The sequence below is a fragment of the Papio anubis genome, chromosome 4 (genome assembly GCF_008728515.1).
Source record: "Papio anubis isolate 15944 chromosome 4, Panubis1.0, whole genome shotgun sequence".
NCBI lineage: Eukaryota > Metazoa > Chordata > Mammalia > Primates > Cercopithecidae > Papio > Papio anubis.
Window position 1 is genome coordinate 56,103,289 of NC_044979.1, and position 15,788 is coordinate 56,119,076.

At 39.5% G+C, this 15,788-nt stretch overlaps 1 protein-coding gene across 6 annotated transcripts in view; it reads left to right on the forward strand.

The window, feature by feature from the left end:
- The window catches only part of CCDC146 (coiled-coil domain containing 146), a 177,136-nt gene that overhangs the window by 138,550 nt on the left and 22,798 nt on the right, over positions 1-15,788 (forward strand). For all 6 annotated transcript variants that reach the window (XM_003896411.5, XM_009203572.4, XM_009203573.4 and 3 more), the window contains 4 exons: positions 829-1,005; positions 3,469-3,542; positions 4,453-4,680; positions 6,264-6,450. In XM_003896411.5, coding sequence (XP_003896460.2) covers positions 829-1,005; positions 3,469-3,542; positions 4,453-4,680; positions 6,264-6,450 — 666 coding nt within the window. The remainder of the gene's footprint in view (positions 1-828; positions 1,006-3,468; positions 3,543-4,452; positions 4,681-6,263; positions 6,451-15,788) is intronic.

The following is a 15,788-nucleotide window of genomic DNA, read 5'->3' on the forward strand; positions in this document are numbered from 1 at the left end:
GTTCTAAATAAGTGTGCCAAACCATCATTTACAACACAGATTTTATGGGAAAAACATTTTGAAATTTCATTCAGATCCTAGGATCACCAATGATGCTCTCACCCAGCAGCAGTGGGAGGAGAGAGCTATACAGAAAGCCCAGGGCAGGCTAAATAGACCCAGCACTGAGTCATTAGTAACAGTAACTGTAGACCTTCTCAGTGTGAGAAGGCTTCTCTCCCATAAGTCAAACACTCCACAGGTAATCAGACATGAGACAAAGATCTTCGATGATTCTAGGGTAGATGGTATTTGGGGAGAATGTGCACGAGCTAGAGAAGTAATATCAATAAGAAAGTGGGGGATTAAGGAGTGCAAAGTGTTGGGTATCCAAATATGAACACCTTTATCTTTAGTTCCCATGTGACTCAGGTTAACCATAAGTCAGATATTCAAAGATTATTTGCATCTGATTTTGTCAGATCACAAAGCTACTAGAAAACAGACTGTACATTTTTTTTTTCGCGTCCTTGGTATGAAATAAAAATTAACATGTAAAATGAAGTGTTTTTAAAGTAGGAGAATAGAAAAGAGCACTAATAAAAAAAGAATTCAAATCTAACGTGTTTAATTATATATGCAGTATCATTATCATGCCTTTGTTAAAGATGTTGGCAATCATAAGTTGCATTTAGCTTTGTGAGACATCGTTTAACTTTGTGAGAAATCATTCATGAACCTCAAAACAAATATAATCAAAATGGTGAGTGAAATTAGTTTTAATTCAGTTTTTAGGTAGATAAATGTTTGTTCAGACTATATAACCTAATCATCTCATGACTTTTAAAGGAAATGGAGAAGAAGATGAAAATATTGAGAGAAAGCACTGAAGAATTACGTAAAGAAATAATGCAGAAGAAATTAGAAATTAAAAATTTACGAGAAGATTTGGCATCTAAACAAAAGCAGTTACTAAAGGAGCAGAAGGAACTAGAAGAATTGTTGGAACATCAGGTCGTCTTAAAGGTGTGCTACTTGCCGTTAATACTTAAACATTGTGCCTTGCATGGATATAAAAGTGTGTGGGTATCAAGAGTAACCAGCAGGTTGGATAAAGAGGGGTACTGTCTCACAAACTGAAATGTCTGTATTGCGATTGATCCTATCAAACTAAATCTAGGTTCTGGGAATTCACAAAAGACCTTAGGGTATTTGGGAGTATCACTCTAATTTGGAGCCTCACCCTGTGAAAAGGTCTCTCCTGACCTCACCAGACATTTTTGGACGTTAGAAACAAGTGTCACAAACAATTGTTTCCTTGAAGAACAACCATGGCCAGGTGCAGTGGCTCACACCTATAATCCCAGCACTTTGTGAGGCCAAGGCGGGTGGATCACCTGAGGTGAGGAGTTTGAGACCAGCCTGGCGAACATGGTGAAACCCATCTCTACTAAAAATACAAAAATTTGCCGGGTGTGTGATGATGGACGCCTGTAATCCCAGCTACTCGGGAGGCTGAGGCAGGAGAATTGCTTGAACCCGGGAGGTGGAGATTGCAGTGAGCTGAGATCGCACCACTGCACCCCAGCCTAGGTGATAGAGTGAGACTCTGTCTCAAAAACAACAACAACAACAACAACACACACACACACACACAAACAAATGTCCTAACTTCTCACATATATTTGTATTACCTTATCCTTGTCTGTTTGATTGCATTCCACTGCCTCTCACTATAAAAGGGATGAGAGGCCTGTATTTATGTTTTAGGAGATAATGAATTAAAATTCATTTTACTTTGAAAGATGTATAAATAACTCTCAAAACAGTTTAACCTAGAGCTGTTTTATAAACAACATCTGAAACTCATTGGCCTAGGGGATCATGGTGATACACTTTGACCTATTTTTCTGTAACAGTCCTAGAGCAGTCAGCCAAGATGTGCCCAGCTGCTGAACAGAGCACAGGACCCTAGCAGAGATGGATTTAACAGGAACCCAGTGAAGCTTAAGCTTCAGGCCCCTCACTTGCATGAACCTCTTCCGAGATGCTGTACCTAAGTTAGCATTTGTAATTTTTACTCTTTTTCTTAACGAGGGCCCTCCAGATGGTACAAGTTTCAGCCCCACAAAATGTGATCTGCCCCAAGACTGAGCAAGATCCCACAGAGAAATGTCTCGCCCACCACACTGCAGTGACGGATTCAACCTCCCTGCATGTGTGTTACCCCGGCTCCAAAGTCCAATGACATCCTTGAGCAGGAAGGTGCTTGTCTATAACCCTTGCCATGTACGTAAGACTCTTGAGACTTCAACTGAACCTCCCGTGAATCCACAGAGCATAGTGGGAGGTGTGGTGTTAGACGAACTTAGCTTCTGAGCTCGGCCTTGCCACTTACTAGCTGTGTGACTTCGGGAAACTTATTTAAGTTCTTGTAGCATGAGTCTTAGGCAGGGCTCCCCAGAAACAGAGCCTAAGACAACTACTAATGGAAGGAGAGCTCTAAGGAGAATCCTATAGGAGATGGAGGAAAGCAGGATAGAGCTGGGGAAGAAGATGGGCCAGAATACAGCTGCTTCAGGAGAACTCTAGTCTCAGCCTGATCCCGTGGAGAACTCACGAAGTCATAAGTTACATCATGGAGGCTGTTGCACCCAGAGGTGGGGGTGGGGGGGGTCTATTAGATCACCGCATCAGTTAGTCATTGGTTGCAGCTTGCTCCCCTCCTCCCTCCACCCACTGGGTCCCATTCCTTCACAAGGCAGCTCTGCTCAGCCAGTGACAATCTGATGGAGAGGAAATTAAGCATGAACCATTAGCAGTCATCCCTGCAGCATCTGGGGGGTGGGTGGGCAGATGGGCCCTGGCTTAATGATGGTTCAGCTTATGATTTTTCTACTTTACAGTGGTGTGAAAGCAGTATGCATTTAGTAGAAACCATGCTTCAAGTAGCCATGCAACCATTCCATTTTTCACTTTCAGTATTGAATAAATTACATTTATTGTACAGTATTCAATAAGTTATGTGTATTTACTGTGTGGCACTCAACACTTTATTATATAATAAGCTTTGTGTTAGGTGGATTATAGACTAATAAAAGTGTCCTGAGAATGTAGGCTAGGCTAAGCTATGATTTCAGTAGGTTAGGTGTATTAAATACATTTTCGACTTAACATAGTTTCAACTTACAATGGGTTTATTGGGATGTAACTGCATGAATGTGGAGGACCATCTGTACCTCCATAAAGGGAATCTGGGCAGAAGACCAACAGTATTTGCTACACTCAGCTACCTCCTCTTCAAAAGGATAACAAATACAGCTATCTTACAAGGTCATTGTGAGTATTAAATGGGATAATTAAAGCACACAGGGCAGATGGTAAGTATCTACATATCGTAGTTCCTTTCTCCCTCATATTTAATTTTCTTGTCTTAATTGCTTCTACTCGAAGACCACATAATTTAACATGATTTCATTTCTTTGCTAGGATGAAGTGGCCCACCATCAAACCATTCCAGTACAAATTGGAAAAGAGATAGAAAAAATAACACGCAAAAAAGTGTATGATTCAATATTTTTACTTTGAATCCCTCCCAGTCCAAGTTATGTGTGCACACTGAAACGAGAGTACTAACAACTGACATGTTAAATTACTATGATAATTTTAGAAATGTCTGCTTTTGGCCGTGTCTAGGTTGTTTATATCAAGTTCTTTAAAAGAAAGTAATGCACCAAATTACTATCATTCATAATATTTATGGCTTAATTATGGGTCAAGATTCTATTGCCAATTTATAAATCATATTTTTATGGAGAAATTCAATTGACTTTAACAGGGCTGTACATGGGATAGATTATGTGAACTGGTTAGAATTTCATGGTCTAGAAGTATATCAGCCAGGCAGCAGCCCAAAGACCAAATAATCGTAACTCCCCACTTTGCCATCCATTCATGTGTGTAACATCCCTCAGATGTTCAGAGTAGATTTGGAGGCAGAGGTCATTGAGGAAATTCTCAGTGTTTAGAGGAACCAAAAAAGATAAAAGATTTTAAGTGAAGATGCAAAAATTCTGGGAAAACAATATGATTACTCTGGTGACTAATCTTAAGAGGAAAGGGAAAAATTAGGCAGGCACTAGTAACTGTTCTAAAAACTAAGCTCACCAACACCAAAGTTGAGAAACTCAGATCAATTCCAGGAGGCTGGTCAGGATGGGGGCTGAATCACAGGAGATGGTAGCAAATTGGGATCTGCAGAGAAAGTAGGGAGGCTGGGCAAATTCCTGCCTTCCGTGGCACTCAGTGGAGATGCCGTCTTAAGTCCTACCCATCTGTGGTCTTTACCCACTGCTGAGATCATTGAATTTATGATTATCTCTTCTGCTGCCTGGTTAGAAAGCAAGAATAGGTAAGGCCACCATGGCCTCAAAATAAGGCAAACGTGTGTGTGTGTGTGTGTATCCCCTACAGAGAAATGGAAAAGAAAAAAATTCTCTTGGAACAAGAAGTCAAAAACCTAAATGACTCCCTAAAGAAAGTTGAAAACAAGGTTAGTGCTATAGTGGAAGAGAAGGAAAATGTAATAAAGGAAGTTGAAGGCAAACGAGCCTTACTTGAAATCAAAGAACGAGAACATAACCAATTGGTCAAGCTATTGGAATTAGCCAGAGAGAATGAAGCAACTTCATTAACTGAAAGGTTAGTTATATTTATGTGTGTTATGTTCTGTCATCTAAATTTTTCTTCAATTTGTACTTGAGAATTCAAAACATAATCTTACTTTGGTGTTGAGTCATTAATATTTTTAAATAATTTTAAGTCAACTTTCACCATTAATATATTATCAGATAAAGCACTTTGAAGTATTTTTTGATATTTTACTCATACATTTTCTCAATTTTCTGTTACCAAATTTTCAGGACAAAATCTGCTATATGTTGTATGTTTCTGAATGTGCCTTTGGAAAATTATGTGACTGGAGTATGTTATGTTTAGTTCAGGGATTTTGCCAACAAATCAATGATATTTCTTAGGCCATCTTGACTTTTTTCTAATAGAAGTAATTTCATGGTGTAATTCTCTAGGAGAGTTTTATGTCCTGCTTTTTTTTTTTTTTTTTTTTTTTTTTTGAGATGGAGTCTTGCCCAGGCTGAAATGCAGTGGTGCGATCTCAGCTCATTGCAAGCTCCACCTCCTGAGTTCAAGTGATTCTCCTGCCTCGGCCTCCCAAGTAGTTGGGACTACAGGTGCACACCACCATGCTGGGCTAATTTTTTTTTTTTTTTTAAGTAGAGACAGGGTTTCACCATGTTGGCCAGGTGGTCTCGATCTCTTGACCTCATGATTTCCCGCTTTGGCCTCCCAAAGTGCTGGGATTACAGACGTGAGCCACTGCACCCAGCCTATGTCCTGCTTTTAAGTAGAATTTCAAGGAAACTGGAGGCTTCTATCTCTGCTAATCTGTTATTTTTTGGGGGGTGAGGGTTATAAGACTCCAGTTCTAAATGATACCAACTCACAAACCTAGTTGCCTTTGGCATTATTTACAATTTATGATTCCAATATCAGAATAGTTGTGTATGTATATACTGAGCATGCTGTCTTTTATTAAACTTTTATTTTAAATTCAAGGTTACACATACAGGTTTGTTACAGGTAAACTTGTGTCATGGGGGGTTGTCGTACAGATTATTTTGTCATCCAGGTATTAAGCCTAGTACCTATTAGCTATTTTTCCTGATTCTCTCCCTCCCTCCTCCCACCCTCCACCCTTCGAAAGGCTCCAGTGCATGTTGTTCCTCTCTATGTGTCCATGTATCCTCATCATTTTGCTCCCACTTATAAGTGAGAACATGTAATAATTGGTTTTCTGTCCCTGCACTGGTTTGCTAAGGATAATGACCTCCAACTCCATCTACATTCCTGCAAAGGATATGATCTCATTCTTTTTTATGGCTGCATAATAGTCCATGACATATGTACCACATTTTCTTTAACTGGTCTACCATTGATGGACATTTAGGTTGGTTCTATGTCTTTGCTATTGTGAATAGCACTGTGATGAGCAAACATGTGCATGTGTCTTTATGATAGAACAGTTTATATTCCTTTGAGTATATACCCAGTAATAGGATTACTGGGTCGAATGGTAGTTCTGTTTTTAGGTCTTTGCCAGAAGAGATTGGGAGCCAATATTCAACATGCTGTCTTGATAAGTTTTGAAATACATTTAGGACAGCTGATAACAAATCACTTTCATCTTCTTCCTTTACCTGGAACAGAGGGATATTGGATCTGAATTTACGCAACAGTCTCATTGACAAGCAGAACTACCATGATGAACTTTCTCGTAAGCAAAGAGAGAAAGAACGGGATTTTCGCAATTTAAGAAAGATGGAACTGCTCTTGAAAGTGTCCTGGGATGCGCTTACACAAACTCAAGCAATGCATCAAAGGCTTCTATTAGAGGTGAGGGCTGTAAACTATCATCTGATTTTTAAGCTCGGTGCTAACTTTTGAAGTAAAAATATTTTAGGAAGCTGTTTTTGCTGCCAATAGAGAAGAAGAAAATACAAGTAACAGAGAAAAGGTAATTTCCAAATGCATCAAGCCTATTATGAAATCTATAGTCCTATAATGTTTTGTAATCTCATTTTGCTAACCCAAGATTAGGGAAATGTCTTGTTTGGATCAGTTGTCCATCAGCCTGACCTGGGGAAGTGACTGGGTCATCCAGTTCTAGAAGAGCTAGAGGGTTCACTGCAGAGTGGGGCCAAGTGGATCATTATTTTCACCAGTTGAAAGAGTCAGATCCAGCATGGTGTCATGGCAGACTATAACAGTGAAGGACTAGGTCAAATTATGTGGATATAGATGATCAGCAGCCTGCACTTCCAACTAGCCAAGGGCAATCCAGAACCCAGTGCCAGGCTCCTGGTATTTCTGTGCAGAGTCGGAGGTGTTCCAGTCAGAAGATGCTCAAGACAACTGTTACCTGCCTCTGTGTTCCCAAGTGAGGGGTCCTGTTGCCCCTGGTTCTCTCCTCTCTCAGAGGGCACTCCCTGTAGTAAATGATCCAGCACCACTGAAAGGGCAGAGGATGCTTGAGAGGGCTGCAGCCTTGTGCTAGAGCCTTCCTTGAGTGAAAAAGGGGTCAGCCTCTGAGATGAAGCAGCTAGGTATATAGAAACCTTTCTGATTCTCTTCAGGACTGTCATGCTCCAGAAACTTATAGAGGGTCACGACCTCAGAAATGTGAACAGGAGTTTCCAGCTGTGGTAGACACCTCTGATCCTAACCTACGCCTAGTTCTCCTCTCCTCCTGGGCACATAGAAAGTTTATACTTCCTTGCACCCTTTGCCGTTGAGCAGGGTCACATAACTCATTCTGGCCAGAGGATTGTAGACAAAAGTGACACACATCACTTCCAGCCTATTACATCTAGTTACCAGTGTGAGACCCTCTAGCTGTTTTTCCCTCTCCTGTGGTAACTGTGGAAGTGCATGACGCCATGGAGGTGCTGTAAAATGGGAGCAGCCGGGAATGCTGAGCCAACAGTGGTCTCAGAGTCCTCTTGATTGCCCACAGGCTTTGTAGGAAACAGCTTTGGTAGTTCGAAGCCGTGATATTTGGGGGTTATTTCTGTAGCATAACTTAGCCTGTCCTAACTGAAAGACCAACCTTAAGGAACATGTGTGAAAAAATTGGTTAGGGTTATAAGTGTTACAAACAGCTAGGACTTGGACTTGGTCTTGCTGTCAGATGGCACTTAAAATCTTCAAGAAGTTTTCTGGCCGGGTGCAGTGGCTGCTGCCTGTAATCTCAGCATTTTGGGAGGCTGAGGTGGGCAGATCACTGAGGTCAGGAGTTCAAGACCAGCCTGGCCAACATGGTGAAACCCTGTCTCTACTAAAAATACAAAAATTGGCTGGGTGTGGTGGTGCATGCCCATGATCCTAGCTACTTGGGAGGCTGAGGCGGGAAAATCGCTTCAACCCGGGAGGCAAAGGTTGCAGTGAGCTGAGATTGTGCCACTGCACTGCAGCCTAGATGACAGAGCCAGATTCCATCTCAAACAAAAAAAAGAAGTTTTCTGTATCAGCAAGGCAAAATGTACTTTTATAGTCTTTTGCAAAACAAATAAAACATGTATGTTCTACTATATATGTGTTTTTATAAATATTATTTTATATAACTGTTATACATAGTATATTTAATCATTTTATTGCAGTTCCAACAGGTAGATTTATTTGTATCACTCTGAAATCTCTTTAACTGTAGTAGTGCTTTTTGCCTTAAAAGATTGTTTGTCTGATCTTAGTATAATAATATCAGTTACACTATCTTTTGGCCTGTTAGAGTCTGCATGGTATTATTTACTTTCATTTTGTTTTTCCTTTTTGGAGGCAGTCTTGCTTTGCTGCCCAGGCTGGAGTGCAGGCACCGTCTCAGCTCACTGCAACCTCCACCTCCTGGGTTTAAGCAATTCTCATACCTCAGCCTCCCAGAAAGCTGGGATTACAGGCATGTGCCACCATACCCGGCTGATTTTTGTATTTTTAGTAGAGACGGGCTTTCACTATGTTGGCCAGGTGGGTCTCAAACTCCTGACCTCAAGTGATCTATCTGCCTTCGCCTCCCCAAAGTGCTGGGATTACAAGTGCGAGCCACCGCGCCCAGCCCTATTTACTGTCACTCTTTCTGTGTCCTTATTTTGGTGTGTCTCATATACACAGCACATACTTTTCAAAATCTAGTCTGATAAATTCTGCCTTTTAATTCTTGTATTTAGTCTAAAAATTAATATTTAATGTAATTGTGGATATATTTGACCTTATTCTGTGATATTACTTTTGCTTTCTCTGTGTCCCATCTGCTTTATGTTCCACTTTCTCTCCCATATTTCCTTGCTTGGGATTAATCAACATTTCATAATGTTCTGCTATCTTTGTTTTAGATATGCATCTGTTAGTTTTACATTATGTTTCTATTCTTCGGGTAGTTACCCTGAAGATTACAACAGTCATCTTTGACTTACTAGAATCCAATATAAATTATTTGTATTTTTACTCCTTCTAAGACAGCACTAATACCTTTGATGATTTTAACTCTGGCTTACCTTTGCAACTCTCATGCCCTCAAACATATTTTTATTCCAACTTCCCAAGTTATTCTTGTTGGAAGCATTGGTTTACTACAAGCTACTCCATCTTAGCCCAAAGCATAGCATGTTAGGATGTTAAATTGGAACTTTGGACAAACACAGACCCTGTGGCCACCCCACCTCAGTCATAGTAAGATTTATAGTAGACAGCAGGTATAATGTCCATTCAAAGTACTAATGGAAACTTCAGTGTGATGAGTAGGAAACTCTTAAAACCAGCAAGTGTTGCTTGTACTAATAAAACAATTCCTGTTTTTTGATCAAATAACTGTTTGGTAAGATTTCTTTAAACAATGGGATAAAATGTATAATTGCCTTTAATAACAATTTTGGTAGTTATGGTAGTAAGTAAAGTTAATCCATTCAATATGTTTCTAATGCTGAGTCATCAAAGCATTCTTTTTAATATTGAAGAGTAAGGTAACCTAAATAGAAGAAATAATTCGTCTCATAAATTAATAGTTCTTAGCTCAAAAAGGGTTATACATTGGTAAAAATCACAAGATTGGTTCTAAAAGACTACACACACAAAACAGACTTAGGTTCACTTCTACCGGAAAATCTAGATTAAGTACCATAGAAGGGACACATAAACATAATACACAATGTCATCCTACTAGTTCCACTTCTAGTTACAATAGAAAGTTGTGACGGACCATGGTCTCTGCTGACAGCCAGAAAAAAATCAATAAACTGAAAATCATATATTTTTAGGAGACATATGCAAATAGGAAGTAAATTCCACAAAGGCATCATCACTTCCTGGTGAGCAGAAACAGGTGGCTTTTTGCCTCCCTGAGACATTTGCCAAGTCTAGGCCTGGGCATGTGGAAGATTTGCCTGCTATTGGCAGAGAGACTTTGCTGGGATTAGGCAAAACCATCAGAGCTTTTAATGACTATGTGCATTGGCATGACAAACTGGAATTCCTTCAGCAAAAACATCATACTCTCATGTCATCGCACACATTACAGTGTACCTCTGCATTTAAACACGGCTCTGATTGACTTCCACTTGGCATTGAAAAGAAATAAAACCATGATTCCTGGGATTTTGCTCTGACACTCACCATCATATTGTAGGGGTTAAAATATTGTGAGTCTGTAAAGTTATTCGCTTTCTAAACATAAGATCATGTCCAAAATGGTGACAATGACAAAGTCATCTTACCAAGTGATGATGACACTTTCTATATACTATAATTTTTCTTTAATTGTAGTTTTCTAGCAATTTCATCTCCCTTTGCTCTGATTTAAAAGTGGTTCTGCATTTTTCTCTCTTCATGACTCATTTCAGTGTTCAAGGCAATGATAACAACATGCTATACTGAGGAGAGCTTCACCTTTGAGTCACGCAGAGTCAAGTTCAGATTCTAGATCCATTGAATTCCTTCCTATGTTAGTTGTTTCCAAACCTTTGAACTGGGATTATTGCAAAAAATGAGTGATTACAAATGGGAAAATGTGTGGTACCGAGAAGATACTCAGTAAATATTGCCATCTTTCCTTTATACATATGAACTCTTTGAAAGGCTAAAGTAAATGATAGTCAGGATGAGACTGTGAATATGGCTATTTGATTCCTATGGAGAAGATGGCATCATCATCAGACCCTACTGATGAACCCCGGAAATGCCTCTCGGTACCCACTCTACATTACCTGAATGACTGCGCCTGTACACCAGCTGTTTTCCTTAGGTCCAGCTCCTTTCATGTCCAATTTTTCTTCCATTTTGCTAACAAATTTATATTCTTAAGTGACACATTCATGTGTCACTCACCTGCTCAAGACATTCAATGGATCCTTAATTCACATAATCACAGAATGAAGGAACCAAGAGGAATCTTAAAGATCATACTATAAAAGCAAATAGGTTTCATCTCCAATGCAAGCTCCCTCCATTTGGGGGTAGCTCCCTATAGTGATGATATTGCAAAGGATTTTTTTTTTTTTTTTTTTGAAACAGAGTCTCACTCTGTTGCCGAGGCTGAAGTACAGTGGCACTGTCTCAGTTCACTGCAACCTCTGTCTCCTGGGTTCAAGCAATTCTCCTGCCTCAGCCTCCCGAGTAGCTGGGATTACATGCACCCACCACCACGCCTGGCTAGTTTTTATATTTTTAGTAGAGATGGGGTTTCACCATGTTGGCCAGGCTGGTCTTGAACTCCTGACCTCAGGTGATCCACCCGCCTTGGCCTCCCAAAGTGCTGGGATTACAGGCGTGGGCCACCGTGCCTGGCCCAATATTGCAAAGGATTCTGAGGCCCAGTGCTGACTTGTTAGATAGGAGCTCTGTAGTTGATTGGTGATGTCTGCCCCAGGCATAGAAAGAAAGATTGTCCATGTATTTCCCATTCCTAATCAAGTCATCTTCCTAATCAAGTGCAGTTTCTTCAACCAATTCTTTTGGTATATCTTCATACCCCAAGTAACATGCTTATGATGCTGCTACTTGAGTTTTCAGTTGTAGACTTGATCTTTGTACTTAACACTATAAAAGATGAGGATTCAGCCCTCTTTAGACCCCTGTTCACCACACATACGTTTCTTGTCCCTCTGTATACACAGTATCCTCATATAATTTTGATTAGTTCAGAATTTAGTATTCACATTATTATGAATATATAAAGGCTATTCATGCCTGAGCCATGTGATATTATATAATTACCCTTCCTTACAAAATTTTTTGTTCCCAGGAATTTATAAACATCCTGTTTTTACACTTTTATAGTTTTTGCTGTGCTTATTAGTTCAATCCCAAATTCTTCTCCAATTATATAAATCTCCTCTCAGTATGTTGAAACACATTTGCTGGCCTATTCATTTACTCTTCTTGAAGAAGTCTCTGCTAAGCCTCATCAATGACCTCTAGCCAAAGACTAACAGGAATACACCAGTAGTTGAATGAGCTGAGTTTATTACACATTGCAGCAAGGGAGAACACATGCCATGGAGAATTGTAGGGAGTCTCAATAGAGGGTATTAGAAAGGACGTACAGGATTTGTGTCATGTGACTTGAGGAATGGTTTAAAGAAATGGGACTTTGCCCTGAATTTGGATGTTCTCAGGAAATGAGAGTAATTCTGTGGTCAAGTATCTTCAATTTTACTTAGAAAAAGAAAAGATTAAATGGAGGCTAAAGCTATGATTGTTAAACAAAGCTGTACATGGAGAATGTATGGTATTTTGTGGCTTGGATCATGTTCATGTTTTTGTCTATGTTCAAATACAGTTACGGAGTGGCCTTGTTTTTGTCCTGATCCATCATGATTACAGAGTGGCTTTGTCTGAAGTTGATGTTCTGGGCAATTGTTTATGTTCAACAGGAGAATATCAAGGCCTATGTATGAGTACCAGTTCTGTTCCTGGATATCAGGGGCTGCCTTTTTCTTTCTCAGCCTTCTGACTTGTTCCAAAGTAGTCCCATTTCTCTATGTGCTTACTGCACTACTCTCATCATAGGAGCCTTACGCCGTCATCTTGGTGATGCCCTTCACCTCTCTTCGGACTCTATTTCATGGGTCTCATCTATTTTATTCTCTTAGCTTACCCCCTTTTGGAGGAGGGGACATGCCTTCCAGTAGCTTCATGAGAAAAATGCTAGTGAAAAAGTAATTGTTTAAGACTTTGTGTGTTGGAAAGTATATATCAGAAGACCTTGCATGCTAAAAAATATTTTACCCTCACACTAGCCACAGACAATTAATACTTTAATTGGATATGGAATTTTACATTGCAAATCATTTTCCCTCAGGAAGAAGGCATTCATTAACTGTCTTCTTCATGTCATTCTAATTACTGATCCTTTATTTGAAACCATTTTTTTCCATGCTGGGAATTTGTGGGATCACTTATTTGCCTCCAGAATTTTTACATTTTACAATGATGTTCCCATTGTATCCATTGTGTGGGGCACTCAGTGGGTTCTCTTTCAATGGAAATGTATGTCCTTCCAAAGTTCTGATACTTTGTCTATAATTATTTAATTTTGTCCATTTGATTTTCTCTGTTCTGTCTTGGATTCCTTTTACGCAGATGTTGGACCTTCTAAAATAGTCCTCTAATTTTCTTGTCTTTTTTCTTTTATTTTCCATTCTTTTTTGTCATTTGACTTGCTAAAAGAGAAATTTCCTCAGTTCCTTTCAACCCTTCTATTCTTTCATTATGCTATCATATTTTATATTTCCCTGTGCTCTCTTTGTTCTCTGGATGTTTCTTTTTCATAGTGTCTTTAATCTCTTATCTCATTGAGGCTATTAATGATAGTTTCTTTTTTGTTATACTTGTCCTAAATAAGACTTTTCTTCATGTTTTTTCTGTATTTTTCTTTTTTTGTTTGTTTTTTGTCTCTTTGTTATTAGAAACTTTCCTCCAATATATGGTAATTCTTGGCTATCTGCTTATATTTAAGCATGGGATGCTATAAATCTATTTGGAAGCTGTCTGTGATGGTGAGGCTTGTCACTGTAGTTTAATCTGACTGGACACAAAATATGTAAGGCATGGCCTTTGACCAAAGAGGAGTTTGCAGTGGAATGCACACAAGTTGTTCAGATTTTAACAAATATTATAAAAGCTATTTATATTATGACACTACTAGCTATGAAGTCCACAAAATAGCACCCATAGAATATAAAACTAAGAGAAATTAAAATGTATTAAAATCCTTTTCCTTTGTTGATTTTAAGGAAAATCTGTTTTTGTTCTAGTACAGTTTCAGTGAGAGACGAACTTCCTCTTTGACCCTGTGATTTATAATTAGCCCAGCCACTGCCCACAGCTGACAGCACTTGAAAACAGGAGTGGGTCAGGCCCGGCACTCCCAGCCCAAGTGAACATTTTTTCAGACTTGCATGCAGTCCAAAACTAAAAGAGATAAAAGGTGAACATGAAGAGCTCTGGCTATTCTTCAGAATGTATTTGCCCCCGGAGACAGTTGTTTGATTCTCCTATAGCATTTGACTTGTACATGGAGACTCTCCCAGAAACTCAAGGTACAAGCCTCACGAAAGGTTGGAATGCTTTAGAAAAATATCAAAGTGTTAAACTGAGGTTCACTGATATCAAATAATTGGGATATTTACAACAACAAATAATGTCTAATTCCTTAACTTCGATGAAAGTTACCGATGATTATTCATGCATTGAAAATGCCTGGAAGAACAGACACTAAAACTATTAATAGCGACTCCTGGGGGAGTAGTACTTGAAGTAGCAGAGGTAGGAAGTAGTTTTTTTTTTTTTTTTTTTTTTTTACTTTACACATTTCTATTGTTTGGTAACAATAAATACATTTTTAAGTGTGAAATGCTACACTATAAAAACTAAAAGAACGAACATAAGCTTACAAAACTTGATATATGCAATTTGGGTTTCAAAAGAAATGGTAAATATCTCAAGTAACTCCAGGCCATGTAATTAGAACTTTGACACTTGATAGTTATTTTCTTCCCACATTATTGGAGACTTCAGTCTAACTCCAGCCTATTTTCCAGATTACCTTAGGAAGGTTTCCTTTCAAAAGAAACACCTATTAGGTTAGGTTTGCAATTTGGCCTCAACAAGTTAACAGAAACTCAACTGTAATGATTTTGCTAAATAGGGAGTTGCTTTACTCACTTAAAAAGAACACAGGTAGGCACAACAGGTTATTTCACATAATGAAAAGTATAGGATCCTTTTAGCTCTCCTTTCAGTCAACCTCTGTGTGTACATTTGTTTCTCCATAGTCAGAAAATGGCTATTCCACCTTTAAGCATAAACTCGCACAAGGAGGAGAAAGGGCAAAGAGCAAAAGACATGCATGATTGCTGGCTTGGCTGTTCCTTTTAACAGGAAAACAGCCACTTTCCCGGGACCCCTCCTCACAGACTTCCACTTACATTTCATTGGCTTGTCTTAGCTCATATGGGCATGCCCAGCTGCAGAGAAGTCTGAGTACTCCTGGATACATTGCAACTCTGAAAAAAATGTCATTCTATTGCTGTCATGGTTAATACTAAATGTCAATTTGATTGGATTGAAGGATACAAAGTTTTGATCCTGGGTGTGTCTATGAGGGTGTTGCCAAAGGAGATTAACATTTGAGTCAGTGGGCTGGGAAAGGCTGACCCACCCTTAATCTGGGTGGGCACAATCTAATCAGCTGTCGGTGTGGCTAGAATATAAGCAGGCAGAAAAATGTGAACAGAGACTGATGTAGCCTCCCAGCCTACATCTTTGTCCTGTGCTGGACCCTTCCTGCCCTTGAACATCAGACTCCAAGTTTCTTCAGTTTTGGGACTCCGACTGGCTTTCCTTCCTCCTCAGCTTGCAGATGGCCTATTGCGGGACCCTGTGATCCTGTGAGTTAATACTTAATAAACTCCACTCCATACACACACACACACACACACACACACAGAGAGAGAGAGAGACACAAAGTAGATAGATTGATAGATATAGATATATGTCAGGAGATCTAAAGAACCCTGACTAACACAGTTGCTAAGATCAAGGTGGAGGGTAGCAGGACGCTCTGCTACCAATGGCTTATCATGTCACCTCTTCCACAAGCCAAGCCTACCTAACTCCTGCCTGAAACTAGAGGGCTGGGCTTTATGGAGAATTGAAAATGGTATCAGAGAAGCAGTTGCGAGTTC